Raw genomic sequence first — 22,815 nt, 5'->3', positions numbered from 1 at the left:
TTTTATTATACAACTTTTTTTTTGCCCTTTGGCTAGATATATACAGTCTTGTCTTGTTAACATCTATCTGAAATGTCATAAAAATAACCTTTCAGCTTTGCTGTTTTTTGAAAAAATGTGATCTTTCTTCTCCCAACTCACTCCTCCTACTTGGGTCATATTACACATATGCTTGTCTTGTCTCTGAAGATCTTTTGGAAACTGTCTTTTCTAATTCTGTGTGAGTCAACCAGTTACATTTTTAAATAAGTACTTTGATTTTCCTTTGTGACCATTCACACTTGGAAGACTCCTTGAAAAAAATCTCTAAAGCAGACCTTAGTTAATAATTCTCTGTTGCTTTTTAAAATTTTTCTTTGCCTGTAAGAAAAATAATTACACAACAATTAAGTTGACAGTATGTGTAGACTGCTGTCTTCTCTATGGATGAATATAATCACATTATCTCTTTTTGTTCCCAGGATTGTAATTAGACAGTGTATTTTGTGAGGTAATGCATCCTTTCTTATTCTGTTAATGCATTACCCAAACACTTGAGTCTTGGTTCAAAATCAGGAATTTTAACAGTCTGCCAGTTACATAGGACTAGTAGATTTTTACAGTGTACTGCTGGTATTAAAATGCTCAAATGACAATAATTATAGATTAGAAAAACAGGCTCAATCAGGAAGTACAATGGCACATTCACAGTGCTTGCAATTAATGTAAAGTACTTACTAAAATCAAATAATAAATTCAAGATTTTATATTATGTTTTTGAAAATTAGTATATTGTATAAGGTTTAAAATTTAGAAGTAAAGGCTTAGGTTTCTAGTAGGACAAACCAGATGTTTCCTGTCTGGAGGGTTCCCAAGAAACTAGGCTTTAAAAATGTCATTAGACCACGGTTGAAATTTGTCAGGCCTGACAAGTAGGCTGTTTATAATTTTGAAGAAAATGTAATGTTTCTTCAGGAATAAGAAAGTCATATTTTAATTTATTTTTAAAAGATTTGTTGCATTCAGATATCATGCTGATCCCAGGTTACTCAAAGGCTTGAAACATAAAGAAACTCGTAATAGAAATAACTGGATTGCTGAATCTGAAGCAAAATATGAAATGCAGTGCTGCATTTTAAAAAGGAAGCCTGGTGACCACAATAAAGAAGCTGATGGGATTCCATCTAAAGAAGAGAATTGGCTGAAGTTGAATGAATATGACATCATGATAACGAGTCACTGTGCATTTTGTAAGAGGAAGCCACAAATACATTGAAGTCCCTTAAGAAATTAACAAGCAAGTAGGTGATGGACATCTTGTTAAATTTCCATAAAGTATTAAACAAGTTCCAAATTTTTTGTAGACATGGAATGTATATAGGAGAATAATAATTCTGATCTTCCTCAACAGCATTTTGGTTGATCTTTCAATCTCACTGTTACCAGCAGTTAGTTATGTAGAACCAGCAGTTCTTTGCTTGCCAGTAGTCAGAGACTGCAGCTTTCCTTCCCCTGAGAATGTTTACAACAGGAAATAGAAATAATACAGATCATTGCCATTCCTCTGTTTAATTGTGTGTTTCATTTGTGCTTAGAAAACCGTGCCTTTCTGAATTTCTTTGTCTTGACAGTAATATTGAAGGAATAGGAGAAGTACCCAGAGGTGTTGCACAATTAAACAGAGATATGAGCTTTGCTACAAAGACTAACTAAATGGACTGACTTCTCTGCCTGTGATACTCATTAGAAGAATGGGAACAAAGTAAAGATGAGAGGAGTTGTATAAAGTCATAAGCATGTTGAGAAGATGTGTGGTAATCCTCAAATTATTATCTCTTCCAGCCCAGCACTAGAGGTAGTCACTTAAAACCAGCAGATCCAAATGCCTGTGTGCTTAGCCCACAGCTAAATATACCTTTGATATGAAACAGTATGGCTGTCTTCATGTTATTTTATACTGCTATTTTCTTATCATGGTTGTAAAAAATCTCTCATAGGAAATAAATCTGTCTAGGGACTTATAAAATTTCAGTTCAATGTAGTCAGTATTTTAGTGTTTCTATCATGTTTTTTGCTTCTTTTTATGGAGAAGGCTAATCTGTTTTTCAGGGTTCATTTTAATTTGGAAACTTACTTCCACTTCCAATGCTTGATGGAGATTTTTCATTCTCTCTAAATAGAAGAATTTTCCTTTTACTGACTTTTGTACTGAGCAATGGCAGGAGACTGTGGATCTATTTAAACTGCAACTAACACAAATAGCAAAAAACCTTACAGCATTCACTGTGTGACAGGGTAGCTGATCAATTTAGTGCTTTCATGGCTCCTTTTCTCAACTTTTCTCACTATATCTGAAAAGAATCTTCTAAGTTCTTTATGTAGATATTTTGATAGTCAGAAAATTAAATACAATAGAAGAGCATCAAGATGAAATCTGAGTATGTTTTTCTAGTCCTTCAACTTGTAAAATGTTCCAAATGTCTGAGGACACCACACTTGTTGGTCACTTGAGTAAATGCATAACATTTCATGTGAAATTTTCAATGCATTAACCATTGATTTATAAAAAAAAATGAAGCAAAATGATCCCAAGTGCTTGATTCAGAATGCTTCCTTAGTGGCCTTCTGCTCGTATTTATTTCAAAAGGAAGAAGTCCATAGGCGACAAGTATATCCTAATTTGCCCTTCAAAATGGATTTGAAAAGTGATTGTATATTTACTTTTCATCGTATCTTTAATAGCAATAGATTCCACCCAGAAAACCCAGCTCAAAAAAATCATCTTGTCATTAGACTACTTGCTCAATAGAGCTGAATGGATTAACTTGTAGACAGTTAAGGAATCTCTTGAAATAATTAAGTTTCTCTTTCATCTTTCACTGTATGGTTGAACTTTGAGATGTATTATTATACTGCAGACCTTGTAGAATGAAAAAAAACACATACTATTACAAGAGACAGAATGATACAACTTAAAAGAATGAAAAAATACTGTCTCCTTATTTTGAATCAATTTTTGCTGTCTTTTTGAGCAAAATTCAAAGACTACCCAATTCTGTAACTCAAACAACTTTAATGTAAAATCATAATGTAAAATGGACAATCTTTCCAGAGTCTGGAGAAGTGCTGGGTAATGCTCAAAGTGATGAATTCTTTTAAAAAAGATAAAAAAAGAAAGCCTCCTCTCATGATCTCCACATCTTCACAGTTTTCAGCGGATAGATTCCCTTGGGGATCTGTAGGCACAGAAAAGAAGTTTTCAAAGAAAATGAAATAATTCTGGATTCAGGATAGTACCTACACAAATCATGAGATTACTTGTTCATCTAGTAACCCTGCCCTTGGAAGCTCAGGTGCCAGTTCTAGGTCGCATTGTACTGTGATGCTGTTAATTCCAAAATCAAGCTTTCTTTGCATTTCTGATATGGAGAACATTTTGAAATGTTTTTTGGCTTTATGGTGACTCAGACTGAATATAAATTAAACTTAAAATGGCTCTTTGGACAATTATTTTAGCTTTATTATTCCCTAATGGAGACCCTTCATAATAATTTTCTAATCTAAATGTCTTAAATGTGACAAAAGAATAATTAGTTTTCTTAGAACTATCATAGCAGCATTTTAGGAATTTTTTCCTACCTGGCATATTTGTAGACCCATTTCACATTATATTTTAGAAAGAGAAAAAAATGTTAAAGGTACTTACTAGCTAATTGTCTCTGCGTTTCAGACCTGATTAACCACTGCTCAAATGTGCAGAATACTACTCTTACCGTATTTGCCTGGGTGGATGATCCTCTGGTCATCTAGTCAGGAAAGACACTTTGTTGGCTACCTGGCTCTGAGGGCAAGTGTCAAGCATGTGGGAGCCCAGGTGGTCCAGTCCATGGGGGCTGCTGAGGAGAAAGGGCTTGAGGCAGAATGGACAGATCCTGCAGGGCTACAACTGGTTGCATACCTGGTGTCAACGGCATGGATTTAACTTATCATGAAACCTGCTGTGAGGATCGAGGATGTCTAGGAAGAGATGAGATCCATACCATAAAGTGAGGCAAAATCATGATTTCCACAGACTAGCCAACCCGGCGAGGGAGCTTTAAACAAGGATGATGTGGACAGGAAAGACAAAATAACAAAACCTATTAATAGGAAACCTCCCTAAGTATGTGCATGAACATAAATACAGAATTGCCTCCAGGACATGGTGGGGGAAACTCCTTAAATTTTCTGAGAATTCAGCACAACTGGGTGCCCTCTGAACCAGCAGACTGCCCTCCCAGACTTCTTTAAGAAAAGCTTTAGCAGCATCTAGAGGTAGGTGATGCTCTCTCAGTGCTCAGACATGCTCTGGCAAATCTGAGTGCTGTGTCCAGTTCTGAGCTACCCTACACAAGACAGACATGTATATACTGGACTGAGGCCAGTGACGGGCCACTGGAACAACTTTCATACATGGAGAATCTGAGAAGACTCAGGTCTGATAAATATCTGATGGAGAGGGGAAGTAAAGAAGGCAGTGGAAGATTCTTCTCAGTGACAGGACAAGAGGTTTTGGAGTCTCAGTCCTTGGAGATACTGAAAACCCAACAATATATAGGCCTGAGCAGGGCCACTGTTTCCAGACAATTCATGCAATATCAGCAGCTCTGGTAATCTGTGACTAACTCTAGGTGAAAAGAACTTCAAAATAGATATTTGTTTCTTTTTATTTGTTGATAAATGTGCTACTTCATATTTATTGCAAATATTTTTCAACAATGACCTTTAAATATTAGTTTTATAAATTTTGAATATGTTTTAGCCAGCAATTGACCCAAATCTTCATTCTTAAGCTTATATTGAATAAGAAACAATGGGCTCTTAACAGTATGCTCTGGAAGAGCAGGTTGTAATACCAGCCATTGACTGTAGTCTGTGAAGTTCCTCAGGGTGTGTTAATGGAAAGCCAGTATTCTGGGAGAAATGGGATGAGCAAAGATGTTGCTACCTCTGAAGGCTTATGAAAAAGTCAATTAAAAATCCCCTAATCTTCAAACCAAAAACCACACGGAAAACAACAAAAGGGAACTGTAGAACAAGTCCTTTATGTAATTAATTTGTCCCTTTCTGCATCTCACACCTTCATGACCACCAACTTATTGGTTGATTTGTGTGAAGATGCAAGCTAGATTGCTGTGATCAAAACAACATTTTTTCCAAAGCAAAATGATATCTAACCTCCTGGACACTGACAGAACAATAAGCATTTCTCATTATCAGCAGGATTCGCATCTGACACTGTGATTTACTTTACACTTGGTAGTTTCTGCTTTTCTCTTTGACTCCTGTTCTTTTCAGATTGTTGTTTTGTTCTAGAGCTTTGGGCTTAATTTTTTTTTCAGATTTTAGTTTTTTTTGTGCTTACTTTTCCCCTAACCTTTACCACAATCCCTTGGTATTACTGGTTAAATGCAGGATGGTCTGAGGTAAAATTTCTCTGCTGATAACAGTTTTCTCATCTTTTAATGACTGATAAAGCACAGCATTGAGAAAAGGTAGAATCCTCTGTTAGTTAAGTAGCCCTGTAATACCAATCTGGCAGTATTTAAGGCATCCAAGTAGATGTTCTTGATTTGGTCTTAAATCCTTGCAGATGGAGCTTTCCTGACATCCCACTTCCTTAAGCTGTTTTAGTGCATTTCTTCACATAGGAGTAGAAAGCTTCTACCAATGTCTATTAATAGAACTAGTTTATATAGAATACTATAAATAACAGATATATATAATATATATTTATTATGAATACATTAATATTAATGCATATATTAATGTATATAAAGATCATCTCTTGTTTGGAAGTCTGTGTACAGACTTACTGTTCTCCTCCTGTGTCAGAGCACAAGCATTTGAGTTAAGTCTGTGAATACCCTTCTTTCTAACCGGGAATGTGAATGTTACCCTTGCAGCTTTTCTCTCCCCTGTTTCCTAACCTACCTTTAGGCTTAGGAACACATCCAAGCCTTCTTTAGAGGCTTCATCACCAAGTTACTAAGTCCACTTTTGAAGCTGATATTCCCTGTCCTAGCCATGTGCATCCATCTGTTCTTGGCAGTCCCTTTTCATCAAATGAAGTACCATGGTAAAAGAAGACAGATAACAAACACAGTCAGACTTTTTTGGATGGTGCATCTGTCTTTAGCATTTCCCTTTGAATTAAAAGTTTGATGAGAACATCCATTGAGTCCTTGAGTCCCTGTTCCCTTCACCCAAGCACCCTTCATTATTAATTTTCACTTGATCCTGTGTTTCTGTTAAAGGCATTCCTGTTGTCTAGGTTTTTTCCAAGACTTAAACAAAATCTAGATTCTTATTCCTACATACAGTGAAATAGCCCTGGTTACTGATAACACTATCAGTGGTAGTGTAGGCATTAGAGGGAGGGAAGCCATTATCCTGCTTCTATGTGGCACTCATTATCTGGAATACCAAATCCAGTTATTACAGGAAATATATTAATAAACTTCAGTAAACATAGTGGAGAGCCACCAAGGCCAGACCCCATGCCTTGTGGCTGGAAGAAGTGGCTTTGTTCCCTCTGGAGGAGAAAGGGCTTTTAAGTTTGCCTAACCTACAGTCTACAAGGAGGTTATCAAGGCTCTTTGTTAAAACACCTGATGAGAGATTGAGAAATGGGAGTAATAAATGGAAGCAGAGGAGGTTTTGGCTGGATATAGGGGAGGGGGAAAAAAGCATGATGATGAAAGTAATTAAGCTGAGAGAGGTTGTGCAGTCTCCATCCTTGGACATTTTCAAAACCAGCATTGCATAAAGCCCTGAGTGAGCTGACTCCACTTTGAGTGGGAGGCTGGACTAAAGTCGTTCTGAATTGCCCTCTGGCCTAGATGGTGCTGTGATTCTACAGACCTACTACAGTTAATACACATAGTACTTTTATGCGGTCACTTAAGACCTTTGGTTCAAATGATTTAACTTTCCTAAACATTCCCCAGTAGCCAAATTTAAAGGGCTCTTCTGAGAATACACTGTAATGCTGTGCAGTAAACAAGCTTTTGTGTCTTCTCTTCAGTAAGATGAGAGTACACAAAGACAACAGCAAGATGGTAGGATAAAGATAATTGTTAAATCTATTGCTAATTTGTCCTTCAGGAAAGTTCTCTAGGCTTTCCCAGATAGGCCTCCCTATCAACTGAACACATAACTGTGAAGATGTAATGGTATTACCAGCTTATGTTAGAAAGTTAGAAAGAAATTCAGGAGAACTGGAGATTCTAGTTTCAGATAGTTTCCTGTTGCTTGACAAAGAAAGTAATTGTTGTAGCCTAAATAAGAAAAAAAAAAATTAATAGAACCCTATATTGCAAAGATACTTAACTCCTGCAGTTCCTATTGATATCAATGGAGCTGGATCTGCTTCCTACCTCTGGAAATAAAGGAGAAATTTCTAGGTCATTCCTTGCACATGTGAATACCTAAAGCTGGGTATACAACTATACAACTTCACCTAAAGTACATTATCTAAAGAGGTACTTAGGTACTTTTATTTTTTTTCCCCTTATGGAGTAGCTTGGTCTTTCACATACAGATATCAAAGCAAAAGACGATTTAGAATCTCTTAAATTTACACAATTTTTATTAATCCTGTATCATATGAGTTCAGTTGATGGGAAAGAGGCACACATATTGGTTTAAGCACATGGAAAATGTGTTGCTGGATTAAGGGTTTTTGTCTAGAGGTTGTACTTGTCAGTGAGAGAATCATGATTGGAATATTGATTTTGTAAACTACACTCTACTGAACTATTTTTGTAGGAGGTTGGGAATAATTCTTACTTGCTATCAAAATGTGTGTCTCAGGAGGCATCATAAGGCATGTTAAATGGTCTGATTTTACAAATAACTTCCTGGTTTTTTTTTTCCCCTTTGATCTTAGACATGTAAATTTTGAAATTTGTACAGACTGTGTAACATTTTGAAATGTTTTGAAAGCTGGCTGCAGTTGTTTTGTGGGTTGTAGGAACCAAACAAATATCTCAGTCAGACATGAAGATTTTTTTTTTTTTTACTATGGGTCATTTGTCTTTTGATCCATAGAAACATTTCATTTCTGCAAAATCCTGAAATACTAAATTCTGAAACAAACTTTCTGGGGGGCATTATTTAAGTTTATGCAAAACTATTAAAGTATTCTTGTCCTCTGTGCTAAACTCTATAGACAGAAAATGAATCTTTCTATAGTTGTGGGCAAATATATTGTATCAGAAGCATTGAAACTTGTCCTGATGCCTTGGAGAGTGCAAAGAAGTTTCTCAGTCTGCAATCAGAAGGGAAGATGTCTGTATTGTCTGAGGTCTGGTGTGGGTTCAGACATCAGCTACGGGTTCTCAACAGTACATTTGTGTTAAGACTTGAGGCAGGTGTCTCTATGCTGGTAGGTTTCTTGTGACAATGAAATTAGGACATGCTCAATCTTTTTCATTTTATAAGTCATAGTCTGTTCATTTGAAATTTCTTTTGCATTTTCCTGTAGCAATGATCTTCCTAATTTTGTTTATGAAAGCCATATATTTTGAAACAGCAGATTGGATCACTTATTAAGTCTTATACATTAAAATTTCACTCAGGAAGGCCTAATAGAAGTAAAAGTAGGTAGTTCTTGTAAAAGGTAGCAATGGAAATGACCAAAAGATCTGCAGACTAAATTTTCACAAAAAATAACTAACATCTGCATTAATTCTTCAGCTGCAGGTTGAGTGGGCAAGATGAAAATTAGTGAGTGGGAATGCCTTGTACTGTGAGTAGAAGGAGATGGTTAATTGCCATTACTAATGAACACTTTGAGATGTTCCAAACTTGAGTTTTGTTTAATGCTGCACTGTAAAAAGTTACTTGATATGTGGAGTGAACTGATAGTTTTAATCAGTCATACAGACATGATTTTGCCCTCCTAGGTCCTTCTCGAGCTCATGAAAAAGCTTATTCTTTAAGGAGGGATTATGTTGACATTGAACATCGAGAGAAGTGTGTTGGAGCATTAAATGTTACTCAGGCAGCTAGAAACAAGTGCAAATGTTTTGGGAGGGAGAAATGCAAAGAATTGGGACCATTTCAGTTAAAGAGAAAGAAAAAGAAAAGAATGAGGAAACAAAGTAACAAAAGCAGATCAATCACATGCACACAAATCAAAATCTAGTTTTGAACAAATCTTTTCCTCAATATAAGAATTTGGTTGAGTCAATTTAAAATGTTCCACCCCAGTAATATGATGAGTTCCTGAAACTGATTTTTTTTTTTTTTTTGAAATATGGTATTTAATAGTTTATTTATTTTACTTGGAACACTGAGAACAGTCCTTTTGTAATCACACATATATCAAATGTGGACGGAGTAGAAAGTCACATACTTGCTCATGAGCTGATGAAATCAAATTGGAGGGTATTGGTCCAAGGAGATGAAAAACTCATGGTACCACCACATTAAAACTGAATGTCTCCCTGTTGATGGTATTCACACAGGAATCAAGGGAAATGTGTAGAGGGCATGGTGGAAATCTTTGACATGCTGCTGGCTACTGCTGCTCGGTTTCGCATGATGAACCTTCAAGGGGAGGAATTCGTGTGCCTTAAGTCCATCATCCTGCTCAATTCTGGTAAGTTGTGTGCTTTGCTGCCACTTGGGTAATTGTGGCTGCATCTGCATGTGGTTGAACACTGCTTGCTGTCCTTAATGGCATTTTCATCTTGAGAAAGTAGCAATGGAAATGGGTTTTCAACACAGATACAGGCAGGACCACCAGGCAGGGGTGGGAGTGAGTGAACCTGTCTGGTGATATAGATGGGACTCAGGAAATGGATGCAGTGAGTAGATGACACTGTGTGCAGCTGATGTGGAGAGTGGTCAGAGAAGTGCTTTGAACCAGATATTGGCAGGTCTTAAAACTCTGTGTACAAGACACTGAAGTAGCTGGAACCACACAGAGGGCACCCAAAGGCAATGTTTAACTGCAGTGCTCAGGTGATGGCAAAATAAAAGGAAATAAGGGCAAAAATGTGATTGAGTTTATCATGGTTTAGTTTATATTAAATTATAGGCATCTAAAACTGATGTAATCACTTTCCACTTCCTTTATGGTTTTTGGCTGTAAATCTCATCCTGAAGTACACTTCAAAAATAGATGACTAGATAACAAGTGTAAGTTTACATACAGATACAATATTTAAGGTTAGATGATTTGAATTTTACATGAGATGATTGAAACAAGCAACTTTAACTTGAAGCATGTGACAGAAAATGTCTGTTGCACACCAGAGGACTATTTTCTGTTTGAAAAGAGAAAAAAATACTCCAGACAATTTGTTTTTATATGCAGAAGTGGCACCCATGGTATTCTCATGGAAATGATAGACATCTAAAATAATAATATAGGCATCAAAGTAAAAGTTGTCTAAGTTGTCTAGCAAATCACTTGCCCAAATTGCAGGAAAAATAAATTAGGATATTGACATCAAAGGCTAACTGTAAATGCAGCAGATGTTGCTTTATTGATCAGGCACTTCTCTTTATGGAAGCTTGGATGTTGTCTCCTCAAAGTTCAAGCAAAATTATGTATTTATACAATCTAATATAAAATGCTTTACGTATGTTCTATGAGATATTAATGTGGTTCAGGTTTTGTTGTGGTTGTAACCAATTTCCAAAAAGTAACATTTGAGGCAAGCAAGTGGCATATTAGGAATGAAGGGCTATTGTTCTTATCTTAATTGCCAGAGTGTGACAACTGTAATTACTGTTTGACATTTTATTTTCCTTTTATTGCCCTGATAATTGTAACAGAATATTTCCTAGAGTTAAATATTCTTCCTGGAAAGTCATGCTCCTCCAGAATTTTAGCTAATATATTCAAAGGTAATTAACTTCTTAAATAAATCTATACTATGTAATTGATTTATAAAAATTTTGAATTTCAATTAGAAAAAATAGAACTGGAAGTTTGAATAAAAGAAATTAGATGTTTATGTTTTGAACATGAAGAATTTAAGTCATGCTCTAGAGAAATTTTGTGCCTATGTTTTATTTAATATTGATCCATAAAAAAAATTTTTATTTAGACAAAGCTCTGCCAGGCATCACCAATTATCCTTCATAAGCTCATCTCACTGTGTTAATGGTGTTAATGGGATTTTTTTTTTTTGTTACAAGATTCCCCTAAGGAAACAAAAAAAAAAAAAAAAGAAAATAAAAAGGAAATATATATATATATATATATATATATATATATATATATATATAGCAAGTGAAGTCAGTGATAATCAGAGGCAGATTTCCATCTGCCCATAAGAGAGATGGGACCAATGTAAATTCTATTCTAGAATGTATGTTTATATTGCATGTCATTACCTTTATGCATAAAGGTGCATTTCAGTATTTGTATTCCTACAACAAACTAATATTATAGCTGGACAGTGGGAATGTGGATTAAAGTTTCTGGCTATCAGACTCTCGAGATGCTCAAATTAAGGGGCATTAGACTGTGATACAGAGATAAGTAGCATAATTTGGGGTATGTGTAAGATTTGTGTAAGTGTTTGGCATAGATCCTCTAAAATGTCTTCTGGAGATGCTTTACTTCACAGAATGTACCCAACCTCCTTACATAAAGTGTTGGACAGATATGAAACATTATGTGCCCTGAAGCATGTGGCTGAGAGAGCTGAGTTGATTCATCCAGGGAAAGAGAAGGTAAAGGAGGGTCTTACTGCAGCCCTCAGACAGTTGATGAACAGCTGGCTATGGAGATGATGAACTGATTATGGAGAAGCCAGGGCCAGACCTTCTCAGAGGTGCAAGAGGAAAGGACAATCTGCAATGGAGACAAACCACAGCAAAGGAGATCCTGACCAGATAAATAGAACAAAAACTCTACATAGTGAGAGGTTTAGCACTGGAACAGGTTGGCCAGAAAGATGGTAGGATCTCAATCCTTGCAAATACTCAGAACTCAGCTGGACAAAGCTCTGGGCAGCTTGCTCTAACTCTGAAGTTACCACTATTTGAGCAAGAGGATGAACTAGATGACCTCTAAACTTACCCTAACCTGATTTCTTTCTGTGAGTGCATATGTAAATATTCACAAATCTTCTACTAAAGAAACAGCAGATAAACAGACAATGAATTTTTGGCTTATTATGCTGTCTGTATTATATATGCATGTGATTAAACCAGCAGATCTCAAAATGATTTTAAAAAGTGCATTAATTAAACAAATAGGACTGATTATGCTACATCTCGTGTATAAAAGCAGTCTGCATTTGCATTCTAAATCTTTGTGTAGATTTAATTCAGTGAGTGTACACAAACATTTCTTTATTAAATCCTTGGACATCTGGAAGTCTCTTCACATGAAGTAGTGTTGTTTGTTGCCTTTGTTGGACATTTCTGGTTTTACAACATCTTGCAAGGCTGTTTAATACCTTTACACTCCTTTTCCATGTGGTTTTGGACAAAACACAATGTTTTGGTGTTTTTTAAGATTTGCTCAGTGCATGTAGAAAGGATGGAAGATTTTGTTTGTAAACCAAGGTAGATGCTTATGCTACTACACAGTTTTCCTGAGATATTAAGGTGACAATATGTCTGTAACAAGGACATAATTATGTCCATCTAAATAACAAACCTAAAGGTCCCCCTCTAAAGCTGCAGCAATAAACCTTTTGACTAAAAAGCAAAGTAGTGTTTTTGAAAACCACATTCAGCTGTTACTTAAAATTGGAACATAAGTATTAGAATCATGAAAGGGCAACATGATGCCAGATGTTTTACTTTTGAATGTATCAGAGAAGAGGAGTGGTGCTATGTGGCAAAGCAACAGGCTTTCATTTTGGACATGAAGACATAGGTCACATCTGCCTTAGCAGCTGATGTACCTAAATAGTTAGCTGGTTAGTCCGCAGAGATGGAAAGATTTGGCTGATTTGATGAATACATGAGACCTCCCGATACATTGTTCCACGTGACTGCTTGTTATTCTTTTCTCCTGATGTTTTTCAGTTTCTGTTAAATTGTGCTTTTTTATCTCTTTATTTTGGGGGCTGGATGATTCCAGGAGTGCATGGTACAGAGACTAATTTCCTCATACCTCAGCCTGTCTTGCTACAGCTTCAGAGCAATTGGGTGTAGTGGAAGAAGAAGAGCCTTGGGTGTTGTTCTGTGAGCCTGAACTCTAAATGTAAAAATACTTTAAACTGGGGTTTATTGTGACAGAAAAGATTTTGAGGACATTCTCTTCTACAGTAACATGCAACAAATATATAATTATATATGGTGAGAGATAAAATTCTATCAATGTATGCCAAGAGCTGGCATGGTAACACTGCAGCCCCTGAGGGATCCTGTTCTGGTATGTGTTATGGGCACAGACCAACAGGCCTTGCTTGCTTGTGGGGTGCTGCTTTCTCTGTTCTTGCACCTGTTAGGTTTTACAACACTGACCTACAGAAAGAACTGGAAATCAACCTGGCAGCTATTGAATTTAGGCTTGGAAAAGCCTTGGAGACTGTTAAATTTCACTTTGCTAAGGCAATTTTCTGCACCCTCATTTGAAAGCTCTGCTTGGGTGTGTATGAGTGTGTGATAGCCAGCATATTATTTTGGGGCAATCTCTAGTCAATAGCCTGGGGCAGGAGCAATCACTGTGAGGGTGTAGAAAGGAAAACTAAACAAAATTTTCCTTGGCAGTTATTGACTGGCAGTTGCCAGAATTCTCTACAGTTATTGGGGAATGCTTTTTTGATTTACAGTTTTTAATAGCTTCTAGACTAGACCTAGGTGAGAAAAAATTCCTCCTAAAAGATTCTTTTCTTTTACTAGTTTCAGTAATATGAAGCTAATATGAAGCGGTATTGCTGCAAGAGCACAATAGGTTCTGGTGGCTGAAGTAAACTTCTCTGGAGGCACTGTGCATTTATGAGATTAATATTTCCTTCTAGTGGATTGTGCTTTGCCAGTAACATTTAAGAATCTTGCCCCTACAGGTACATGTTAAGCTATCAAGCCTTGTATTGTCAATAGGCATATTTGAGGGTTGTTCAGAGTCAGCTGAGAAAGGTTCAGCTGAGAAAAGCCCCAGGACCAGTTTCTGTTTGTGAATTTCAGTAAAAATAATAATAACTATGAACAGCTCTGTGAGAAAAGAGGCCACTGTACTATCTATCCATATAAAATTTGAAGCAATACCCATTACCAAAATTAAGAACTCTGACTGATAATTTTCAGAAGTTGTACTATGTTTGAGTTATCCTTGCACTCTTTTAAAACAGTTTCTTGGTTACTCATTCCCAGAATCACTCACATTCACAAACACATTTACATTTCTTTTTAGCACAGAAGAAAAAAATCATAAAAACTACTTGTAGCTTACAGTAGTTCTAGGTGTCAGGTCCTTGAAGTACCCAGAATATGTGAGGAGATGAGGTAGGCCAAGATGTAAAAAAATCTCAACTCCCTGACTGCTCAGATGCACAGCAAAATATCTTCACATCCAGTGGTAGCCCCAAGGCTGCAAACAATAAAAACAAGCTATACCATATAGATCTGACAAGCTATAGCATATATGTCTGTCTGTGTGTGCATGCTAGTGTCTGTATGTCTTTTATTCTTAATAGCACTAACTGCATTCCATATTCTGCTATATAAGATGCTTTAAAGAAAAGCAAAACAAAACATTATTCCAGAAACCATTTTTTCCCAAGGACAAAATCCAGATCTCTTCTTGGCTCTGTAGATGAGCTGATGCAGAAGGGCCAAAGCACGGGATTTGTCAAGTCTGTTATAGACACAGGACAACGAACACTTTATGATGCAGCCAGTTTGATTGTATTCCTGTATGTACATCTTAAACCTCTGGTGCCTCAGGACTGGATTATGGCAATATGACCTGTTTAGAGTTATTGGTTCAGTCCAAAAGATTTTAAAACTGATGCTGAATGCATCAGCACTCTTTTTGGCAGCACAGTGCTGTTGTGACCTGATTCACATTGGCTGTGTGTTGTCCAGAAAAAGAATCAAGATAAAACAGCCCAAAATAGTTTAGACTTTCCAATTTTGAAAGCTGATGTGCTTCATGCTCCCAAGATTTACTAGTAGCAAAAGCTTTTATGCCTGGATTAGAGATGCTTGTAGGTTATGTAGAAGGGCTGTTGGAGAGGGAGTTTTAAGGTGTTTTGTCTTCTGGAAAAATTTTTATCTGGTCCAAACCTTCAGGCTGCTCACTTTCAACAGTAAGCTATTCAAGACAGCTAAATTTGCTCAAGCTGATTTGGACACATTTTTTAAAGCAGTCAACTTTGCAGGTGAAGGAGCACACTTTTCAAGGCTTTCGCTTGGTTGGGAGAATTTCTTTGAGGCAAACATCCATAAACAAACCCCGGTTTTGTTTACATGTTTTTTGGTAACATTATTCAGTTCTAAATTGTCTAGAAAAATCACTAAAAATCAAATATTAAACAACAGGGAAAATGGCAAAACCTGCTGAAAGCTTGGGTTGGTTGGTAAGTATTGCAGAGCTCTCAAGGGGAACAACACCTCCTCAAGGTTTCAGTCAAGTGACCAAGAGAAGGCCCACAGGTAGGTCTAGCTGCAGGTGTCACCCAGCACCTGGTACAGACCTTGGTGGAACCCAGGCAGGAAAGTGGCATTGTCTTCCCCCTCCTGCTTTTCCCACAGTGCCTGAATCCATGCTCCAGGGTCATTCAGAGCAGTGACATGGCTGCCAAGCAAGAGAGCTGGCACACAGTCAGATCCTTTGGCTTAAGACAGCTTAAGTGGCAGCACAGGACATATCTTGGGCAGCTCTGAGTCCACCAAAGTAATTTTTGTCTGTGGTTTGTTTGTTTTCTTTCTCCCTCCTACTCTAGGTGTGTACACTTTTCTTTCCAGCACCTTGAAATCTCTGGAAGAGAAAGACTATATTCACCGTGTCCTGGACAAAATCACAGATACTCTGATACACTTAATGGCTAAGTCAGGTCTTTCTCTGCAGCAGCAACACAGACGACTGGCTCAGCTCCTCCTCATCCTCTCTCACATCAGACACATGAGGTGAGAGCAAGCACACACTTTTGTGCTGGGCCCATGCAAGCGAGGTGTCACAAATGCACATGCACACTTTTCCTTCATGAGTGCAAACGGTGTGAAGGACTGTTACAGGAAAAAAAAAATTCCATATGAAAATATTTACCCCATTTGTCTCTTATAGTTGTCTTTTCCTCTGCCTTTTGTTTTGATCATGCTGATAGTTTGATAGAAAGGAGTGTCTGAGTATCTGCCTTTAATCTTATGCGTGCCATAGAATCACAGAATGGCCTGCTTTGGAAGGGAACTTAAAGATCAGCTAGTTCCAACCCTCCAGATATGGGCAGGGACACCTTCCATTTAGACCAGGTTGCTCAGAGCCCCATCCAAACTGGCCTTGAACACTTCTAGGGATGGGAGACCCACAGTTTTTCTGGACAGCCTATGTTCTATTGCCTCACAACTCTCAGTACAGAATTTCTTCCTAGTACCTAATCTAAACCTGCTCTCTTTAGTTTGAAGCCACCCTTCCTTGTCCTGTCATTACATGCCCTTGTAAAAAGTCCCTTTTCAGCTCTCTTCTAGGTCCCCTTCAGGTACTGGAAGGCTTCTGTAAAGAGCCTTCTCTTCTCCAGGCTTAACAAGTCCAATTCTCTGAGCCTTTCCTCATAGGAGAGGTGTTCCAGCCCTTGGATAATCTTTGTGGGCCTGCTCTGAACCTGTTCTAACAAGTCTAAGTTTTTCTCAGGGTGAGGACCCCAGACCTGGACACAGGTGTATGAAAAGTACTGAGTAGAACATTAATGTAGGAGTAGCCTAGCTCTGCAAACTTTAGTCTCCTATAAGATTTAATAAAACTATGACTTTCATGCAGCCACTTCTCACAAGTGTCATGACTGCAAATCGCTTTAGAAAAGAGATTATTATGTGAATTGTATGGATGAGGATAAATACAAAACTACCAAATTCCAGTCTAGAGCCTTTTGCTCTAGATGCCTTTTGCTAATCAGAGGTGAGCTGCCTGACACACTACTAGTAATTGCAGGAAATTATTCTCCCAACTTACCTCTTAAGGTAACTGCTCAGTGGATGAGGTGTTAACAGGATAAATTTCTATGAATATATACTATAGATTTTATTATTATGAAACCACAGGAGATGTTGCTACACAGATTTTAATTTTCATTATTTCAGCTAATGAAATTTAAATTAGAATAAACACCACATCATAGCTACTAAAGCTGAAACATGCAGATTTTACCTCTTGAACTGATACACAGATCTTTGAGGGAAAGTCAAGGGATGTGTGCATGTGGCTTTTTTCATTTGTGTCATTTCATAGAGTTTCTTTGTTCTTGTGTTAATGAACCTTTTCTTTCCCCCTCTAAAAAGAATTTGTACAATTAAGGAAATTCCAGATGCATAGCAGTCTGCTACATTCTTGACTACAGCAGTCTGCAACATTCTTTGAAGGTGCCACCATCTGCTTAACTGTAGCAGATGCGTACAGCAAATGCACTGCTAAGTTGTTGAGTACAAGACAGGATTTATATGAACACAGCAAATATTATTAGCTGGTAGCTCCCCCCCCGGCCCCAGCATATTTAAAAAGTAACTTTTTTCATCACAACCCACAGCAACAAAGGAATGGAGCACCTGTACAATATGAAGTGTAAGAATGTAGTTCCACTCTACGATCTCTTGCTGGAGATGCTGGACGCTCACCGACTGCACGCCCCAGCAGCCAGGAGTGCTGCACCCATGGAAGAGGAGAACCGAAGCCAGCTGACAACTGCATCAGCTTCATCTCATTCCTTGCAGTCTTTTTATGTAAACAGCAAAGAAGAGGAGAATATGCAGAATACAATATAAACAGAAGTCAGCATATACAGTGGTATGAGAAACCCAGCAGTGTTCTACCTAGCTCATGCTTCATTTCATCTATAGTGCCATCTTTGAAAACACTCCAGTGACAACAGACACCAGCATTTTCCATATGAGTGTTTGTCAAGCGCTTGCCTAAATTGATTGCTTATCCTAAATGGAAGACATTTCATTGCCATGGATAGCCGGCAAAGATTGTCTGGCTAACTTGATTTAAAATTTGCAGTGTTTTAATTTAATTTTGCATGTTATTTGGGTAACTAAGTCATCATCTAAACCATACATTCATTTTACTATAAATTGATAGGCCATACCACTCATGCATATTGGTGTCTTCATGAGTGGTGGTCTTTGTTACTATCCATCCAAAATCATGAGCTCACTTAATCCTTTACTTGCTTGAAACTTTGAAGCAGTTTGGTAGAGATTCTGGATGACTTCTTGGGCAGTGTAAAGAGAAAGCTGACTGGCATCTTAGTGTGCCATAGGGAAGCTGCACTGCAAGGTAGTCTAGTTAGATTCCTGCCTCTTTTCTTTCTACAGTATAAAGGAATTGCTGTCTGAGAATTATAGTATTTTACCTTGCTGGCTTACATCACGAGACAACTCCCTTTCAACCTCATTCTGACCAAACTTTTAGGTACCCTTACCATATCCTCTAGATGAATTGCTTTGCATGCATATTATCTTGTCTGATCCTAGAAAGCTAAATTGTTTTGTTGCCCAAGAGTGTAAATCCAGGGCAACATGGCAAACAGTGATAACATAAAGAATCATAACACTCTTGAATCAGACCAGATGATTACAAAAATAATCAGGTCTTAAAAAAAGGTCTTCACACACATACAGGATCCAGCACTATTTACAAAAAATCCCTACCCCTATCCTGTGCTTTGTTGTGCTACAAAGCAAGGGGTGAGGATGCCAGTGCGGGACTGGCACAAAAGGGTGGGATGGTCCCATCCCGCTCAGTAGAGTGTGGTCTAGCTGTGTGTGGGAGGGCTAGTATCACAGTCAGAGCAGCAGGTTTTTCCTTGCCTTGGCATTCTTTGGCTCTTGTTGTGGCATGCTTCAAAAATCACTGTTAAGAGCCAGCTCACCTGTGACACCAAAACTGGGCAATGAGCCTCACACATGGTATAGACTCTGGGACTGCATGTCCAGAAAGATGTATCTGTCTTTCTCCATGCATGTCTGTAGCTCCTAAGGACATTTTTAAGTATCAGTTTGATTCTTCAGACCAACTGTAAATATACAAAAGGTCCACTGACATCAAGAGTTTCAACAAGATGTGAAAGAGACTGAAGAACTCCACATGATATGCTATCCAAAGTAGGTGTTGGTGCTGCTGTTTGACTGGCTCTATGCTAAAAAATTAAATGTCAGGGAACTTTGCTGGGTACTGGAATGAGATTATTACATATGCCAGGGTTATTTTACTAATGTAATGATAAACTTTGCCTGTGCTATCTGCACTTCTGATTGAAAGGTGCAGACTGGGAGTTAGCACGAACCAGGGACTATTCCAACAGCTGGTTGGAAGAAACAACCCTACCAGTGAGGCTGTTTCCTAGCACATGTGTAGGCTGCTCCACTGCAGATGGCCACAGTGCTAGTGAAATGGTTCAGGAATGTTTTTACAATAGTTGAAACCTTTATGTTGATTGGAATATCCTGTAGAAACTAAATATAGGAAACAGTGCAAGTAATGCCATACAGGAGTGCCTATGTCTAATTACGCTCCCTGTCACACAGCAGAGTCTGTGTGCAGTGAGATCAAGTTTCACAGCAGTTGTGAAGGCAGCAAGGCATAGGACAGATTTGTGCTTCAAGTCAAGAATTCAATTCTTTAATGAATGTACATAATGGTGTCTATAATAGTTTAATGTACATATCTGAGGATATGAGCAATTTGAAAGCCTAAAGCTACATGCTACCAATGGTTGAGAAGATTCCTCAAAAACTGTGCAAGCCTAAACATGTGAAACAGTCACCGTAAGTTCAAAGGCCTTTTCTTGATGCATATTATGGTGTCATTTTTTTCTGAATGTTCTGAAGATTTTGTCTTTTTGTGTATTCAGTAAAAGCATGTGTGTATGCGTGTGTTTGCGAGCGCTTATTTGGTACCTAAGGGCTTTTTGAGGGCTCCTAAATGTCATGAAAGAAAATGGAAATTTTGGGTTTTTTTAGTAGCTGGTTTTCAGATGTGTTAGAAAAACCATGAAATGAGTGCAGGCTAAGATCTGAATGGAGCACAGGAATCCCTGTAGTTAAATTCAGGTGCTTATACCATTATCATTCACTTGTAGCCCAGTGTGTATTAGAGCTGCTCTATAAATAATTTACATGCAACTTGTTGTTCTCTAGGCTAGAACACACAGATCAAGCTCATAAGCTGGAAGGAAAATTGGTTTAAATGAATGCCTCCCTTCCTACATCCCAGAATAGGTCATTACATTGATTCAAGTGTAAATTTGACCTAGAAGATAGAAGGTAGTTCACAGAGAGCAATTCACAACAGAGGGTCAGATTTGGATGGTACCATAAAGGGCAAGTACCTTTACACTCAAGATATATTTCTAGTGAAGATGGAAAAGCATTATTTGAAGTGGTATGCAGCAGTCAGAAGGGTATAATAATGTATCTTGGAATATACAGAAAAATATCAGTCAGCTCACAATAATTATGAATTCTTTCCTGGGCTCAGCCCTTGCAAGGAAGCAATTTAGCTTTCATCCAGTCCTCCCGTGTTTGTGGTGACAACAGTGAAGGGCAACCTAGAAAGAGTGATTCCCAGTAATACATTAATTTACCTCGGGACAGATTTAGGATCCATGTCATTAACTTTTTAATGAGATTTTTATTGAAGCAGCACCTTAATGAATATAGTAACATTCCCAGAGTTATCTATAAAGATGGCCCCCATATCAGACAGATGAATGTAGCTATTCAATTGATTAAATAAAGTCTATGATACAAAAATGGCAACTTTTTAAATATGTAATTCTGAATGATGCTCTCGTGTATGCAAACAATTGTGCCTGACATTTGGTAGTTGTTATTTCACAAGATGCTATTTTATGTGTGTGTATATATATATATATATACACATATATACTTTATATTTGCAGCTGACAAACCAGTACTACCTGAATATCTGGTGCTGGATATTACATAAAAATATATAGCATGTAAAAAAAAAATGAAAGAAAACTTTTCAAGGCAGCTAATTATGCTTTTACCAAAACATTCATAGTGATGTCTCTGGACAGCTAACAAAATAATTATTTTGTAACATTTATACATGGATTTTTTTAAAAAAAGAAAAACATCAAAAAACAAAGAAACCCTCTAGAAACATAGGCAATTTAATAATACCAGCACAAGGCAAACATAAATAGACCAGATGAATTTGCTTTGCTTGAGAACATGGTTGTTACTGAAGTATTGCAAAAAGCTTGGGAGGTAGAAGAGGAGATAGGGAGATATGTAGCATTTAGTGGTGTCAGAATATTTGGTGTTTGAATATGTGAAAGCTACTCTGGTTTATAGTGGTTTGAGCCACGTCTCAATGTTGCAGACTTTGTCTCAGGTAAAACTCCCAGTTGGGTAATAAGATTTGTACTCGGGTAAAATAGTTTAATGAAAGTTTATTGGTGTGTTGTGATAAATTTACTATTATGTTTCAGTGACATCACTTGATGATTTTTCTCCTTCTCTACACTGAGGGGTTTAAAAGTGTAATTAAAGAAATAATCCAAACTGAGCTCCCAAGGACATTGTAAGGCCCGTCAGCAGATCACTGGACCTTGAGTTGAAAAAAAGCAAGCAAAAAGACCCCAAACCATCCCCTTCATACGAGTCAGGATTTGTACTGGAGCCTCCATCCATTGCAGGTGATGGCAAATAATTCCTTAAGACCTGTGCCAAATGTTTAAAAATAAGCAAACTACCAACAAGATAAAAATTCTGCCTCAGTAGGTCTTTAGTCTTCTTACAGGCTTAGTAAGAACATGGCAAGCCCCTCTTGTGTATATAATTTCCTGTTTTAAAATTAGAGTGCAACTCAACCTACAGATAATAGGTTTTGTATATAAGGCATTCTCAGCTGAACTTGTGTGAAGTGTATTTCTTACTTTGAATAAAGAGACTGATGTTTTCAATGCTATCTACAATTGTGATATGGCTTTACAGATAGAAAGTCAATACATGTAATAGAAAGGTGATGTGTAACAATGGTATCATAATACAAACCAGTCTTTGCTGTCACCTGCAAGTGTAGCATAATCTCAAACTGATCTGAGAGTTTAAAATTAATGTTCTCCCAATATTAATGTCCTACACTTTCTACTCACAGTTCCCTTTCATCCTTCAAATGTAGGTAGCCTTATATCCTGAAAGTCGTTTTCAAAGTGATTGTTGCCCATAAAGGGTATTTGGTTTTGCACTGTGTTAGAGAGGTATTAAATTTTTTTGCATTCAAACGTGCCTAAAGGAAATAAACAAACAAAAATCTAGAAAAATATATATGCTGCCATCTTGCAAATTAGAACATTCTGTAATCCTGTGTGCCTATGATTAGAAGTCTGTTTCTTCAGAAAGTGCCCATTGAAAAAGGAAGGGATAGACTGCTGGTCATGAGACTTGCATTATTAAGCCACTTTATGTATTACCTTATTGTATGTAATATGAAACCAATGCTTTTGTGTGCACTATGTAGTCTGTCAATGCAAAGTCCTTTCTTTGGTATAGGCTCAGCTGTCATAATGTATTTGTCGAAGTATTCTGTTCTTTCACTGATGCATATGAAATTATTGACGTCTTTGGTTTTGGTGAGGTATTTTTTCTTTGTTTTGCACCTAAAAAAAGTTCTAAAAAAGTCTAAAT

The 22,815-nt window shown here is 37.4% G+C and overlaps 1 protein-coding gene across 1 annotated transcript in view; it reads left to right on the top strand.

The window, feature by feature from the left end:
- ESR1 (estrogen receptor 1) overlaps positions 1-18,068 on the top strand; it is a 103,836-nt gene extending 85,768 nt beyond the window's left edge. The window contains 4 exon segments of the mRNA XM_053937981.1: positions 9,492-9,625; positions 15,888-16,071; positions 17,682-17,893; positions 17,896-18,068. Coding sequence (XP_053793956.1) covers positions 9,492-9,625; positions 15,888-16,071; positions 17,682-17,893; positions 17,896-18,017 — 652 coding nt within the window. The 3' untranslated portion in view covers positions 18,018-18,068.
- The last annotated feature ends 4,747 nt before the right edge of the window (positions 18,069-22,815 follow it).

Source organism: Vidua chalybeata, chromosome 3, assembly GCF_026979565.1.
Source record: "Vidua chalybeata isolate OUT-0048 chromosome 3, bVidCha1 merged haplotype, whole genome shotgun sequence".
Lineage (NCBI taxonomy): Eukaryota > Metazoa > Chordata > Aves > Passeriformes > Viduidae > Vidua > Vidua chalybeata.
Note: the sequence above shows the minus strand (reverse complement) of the source record. Positions and strands in the feature narration are given on the sequence as shown.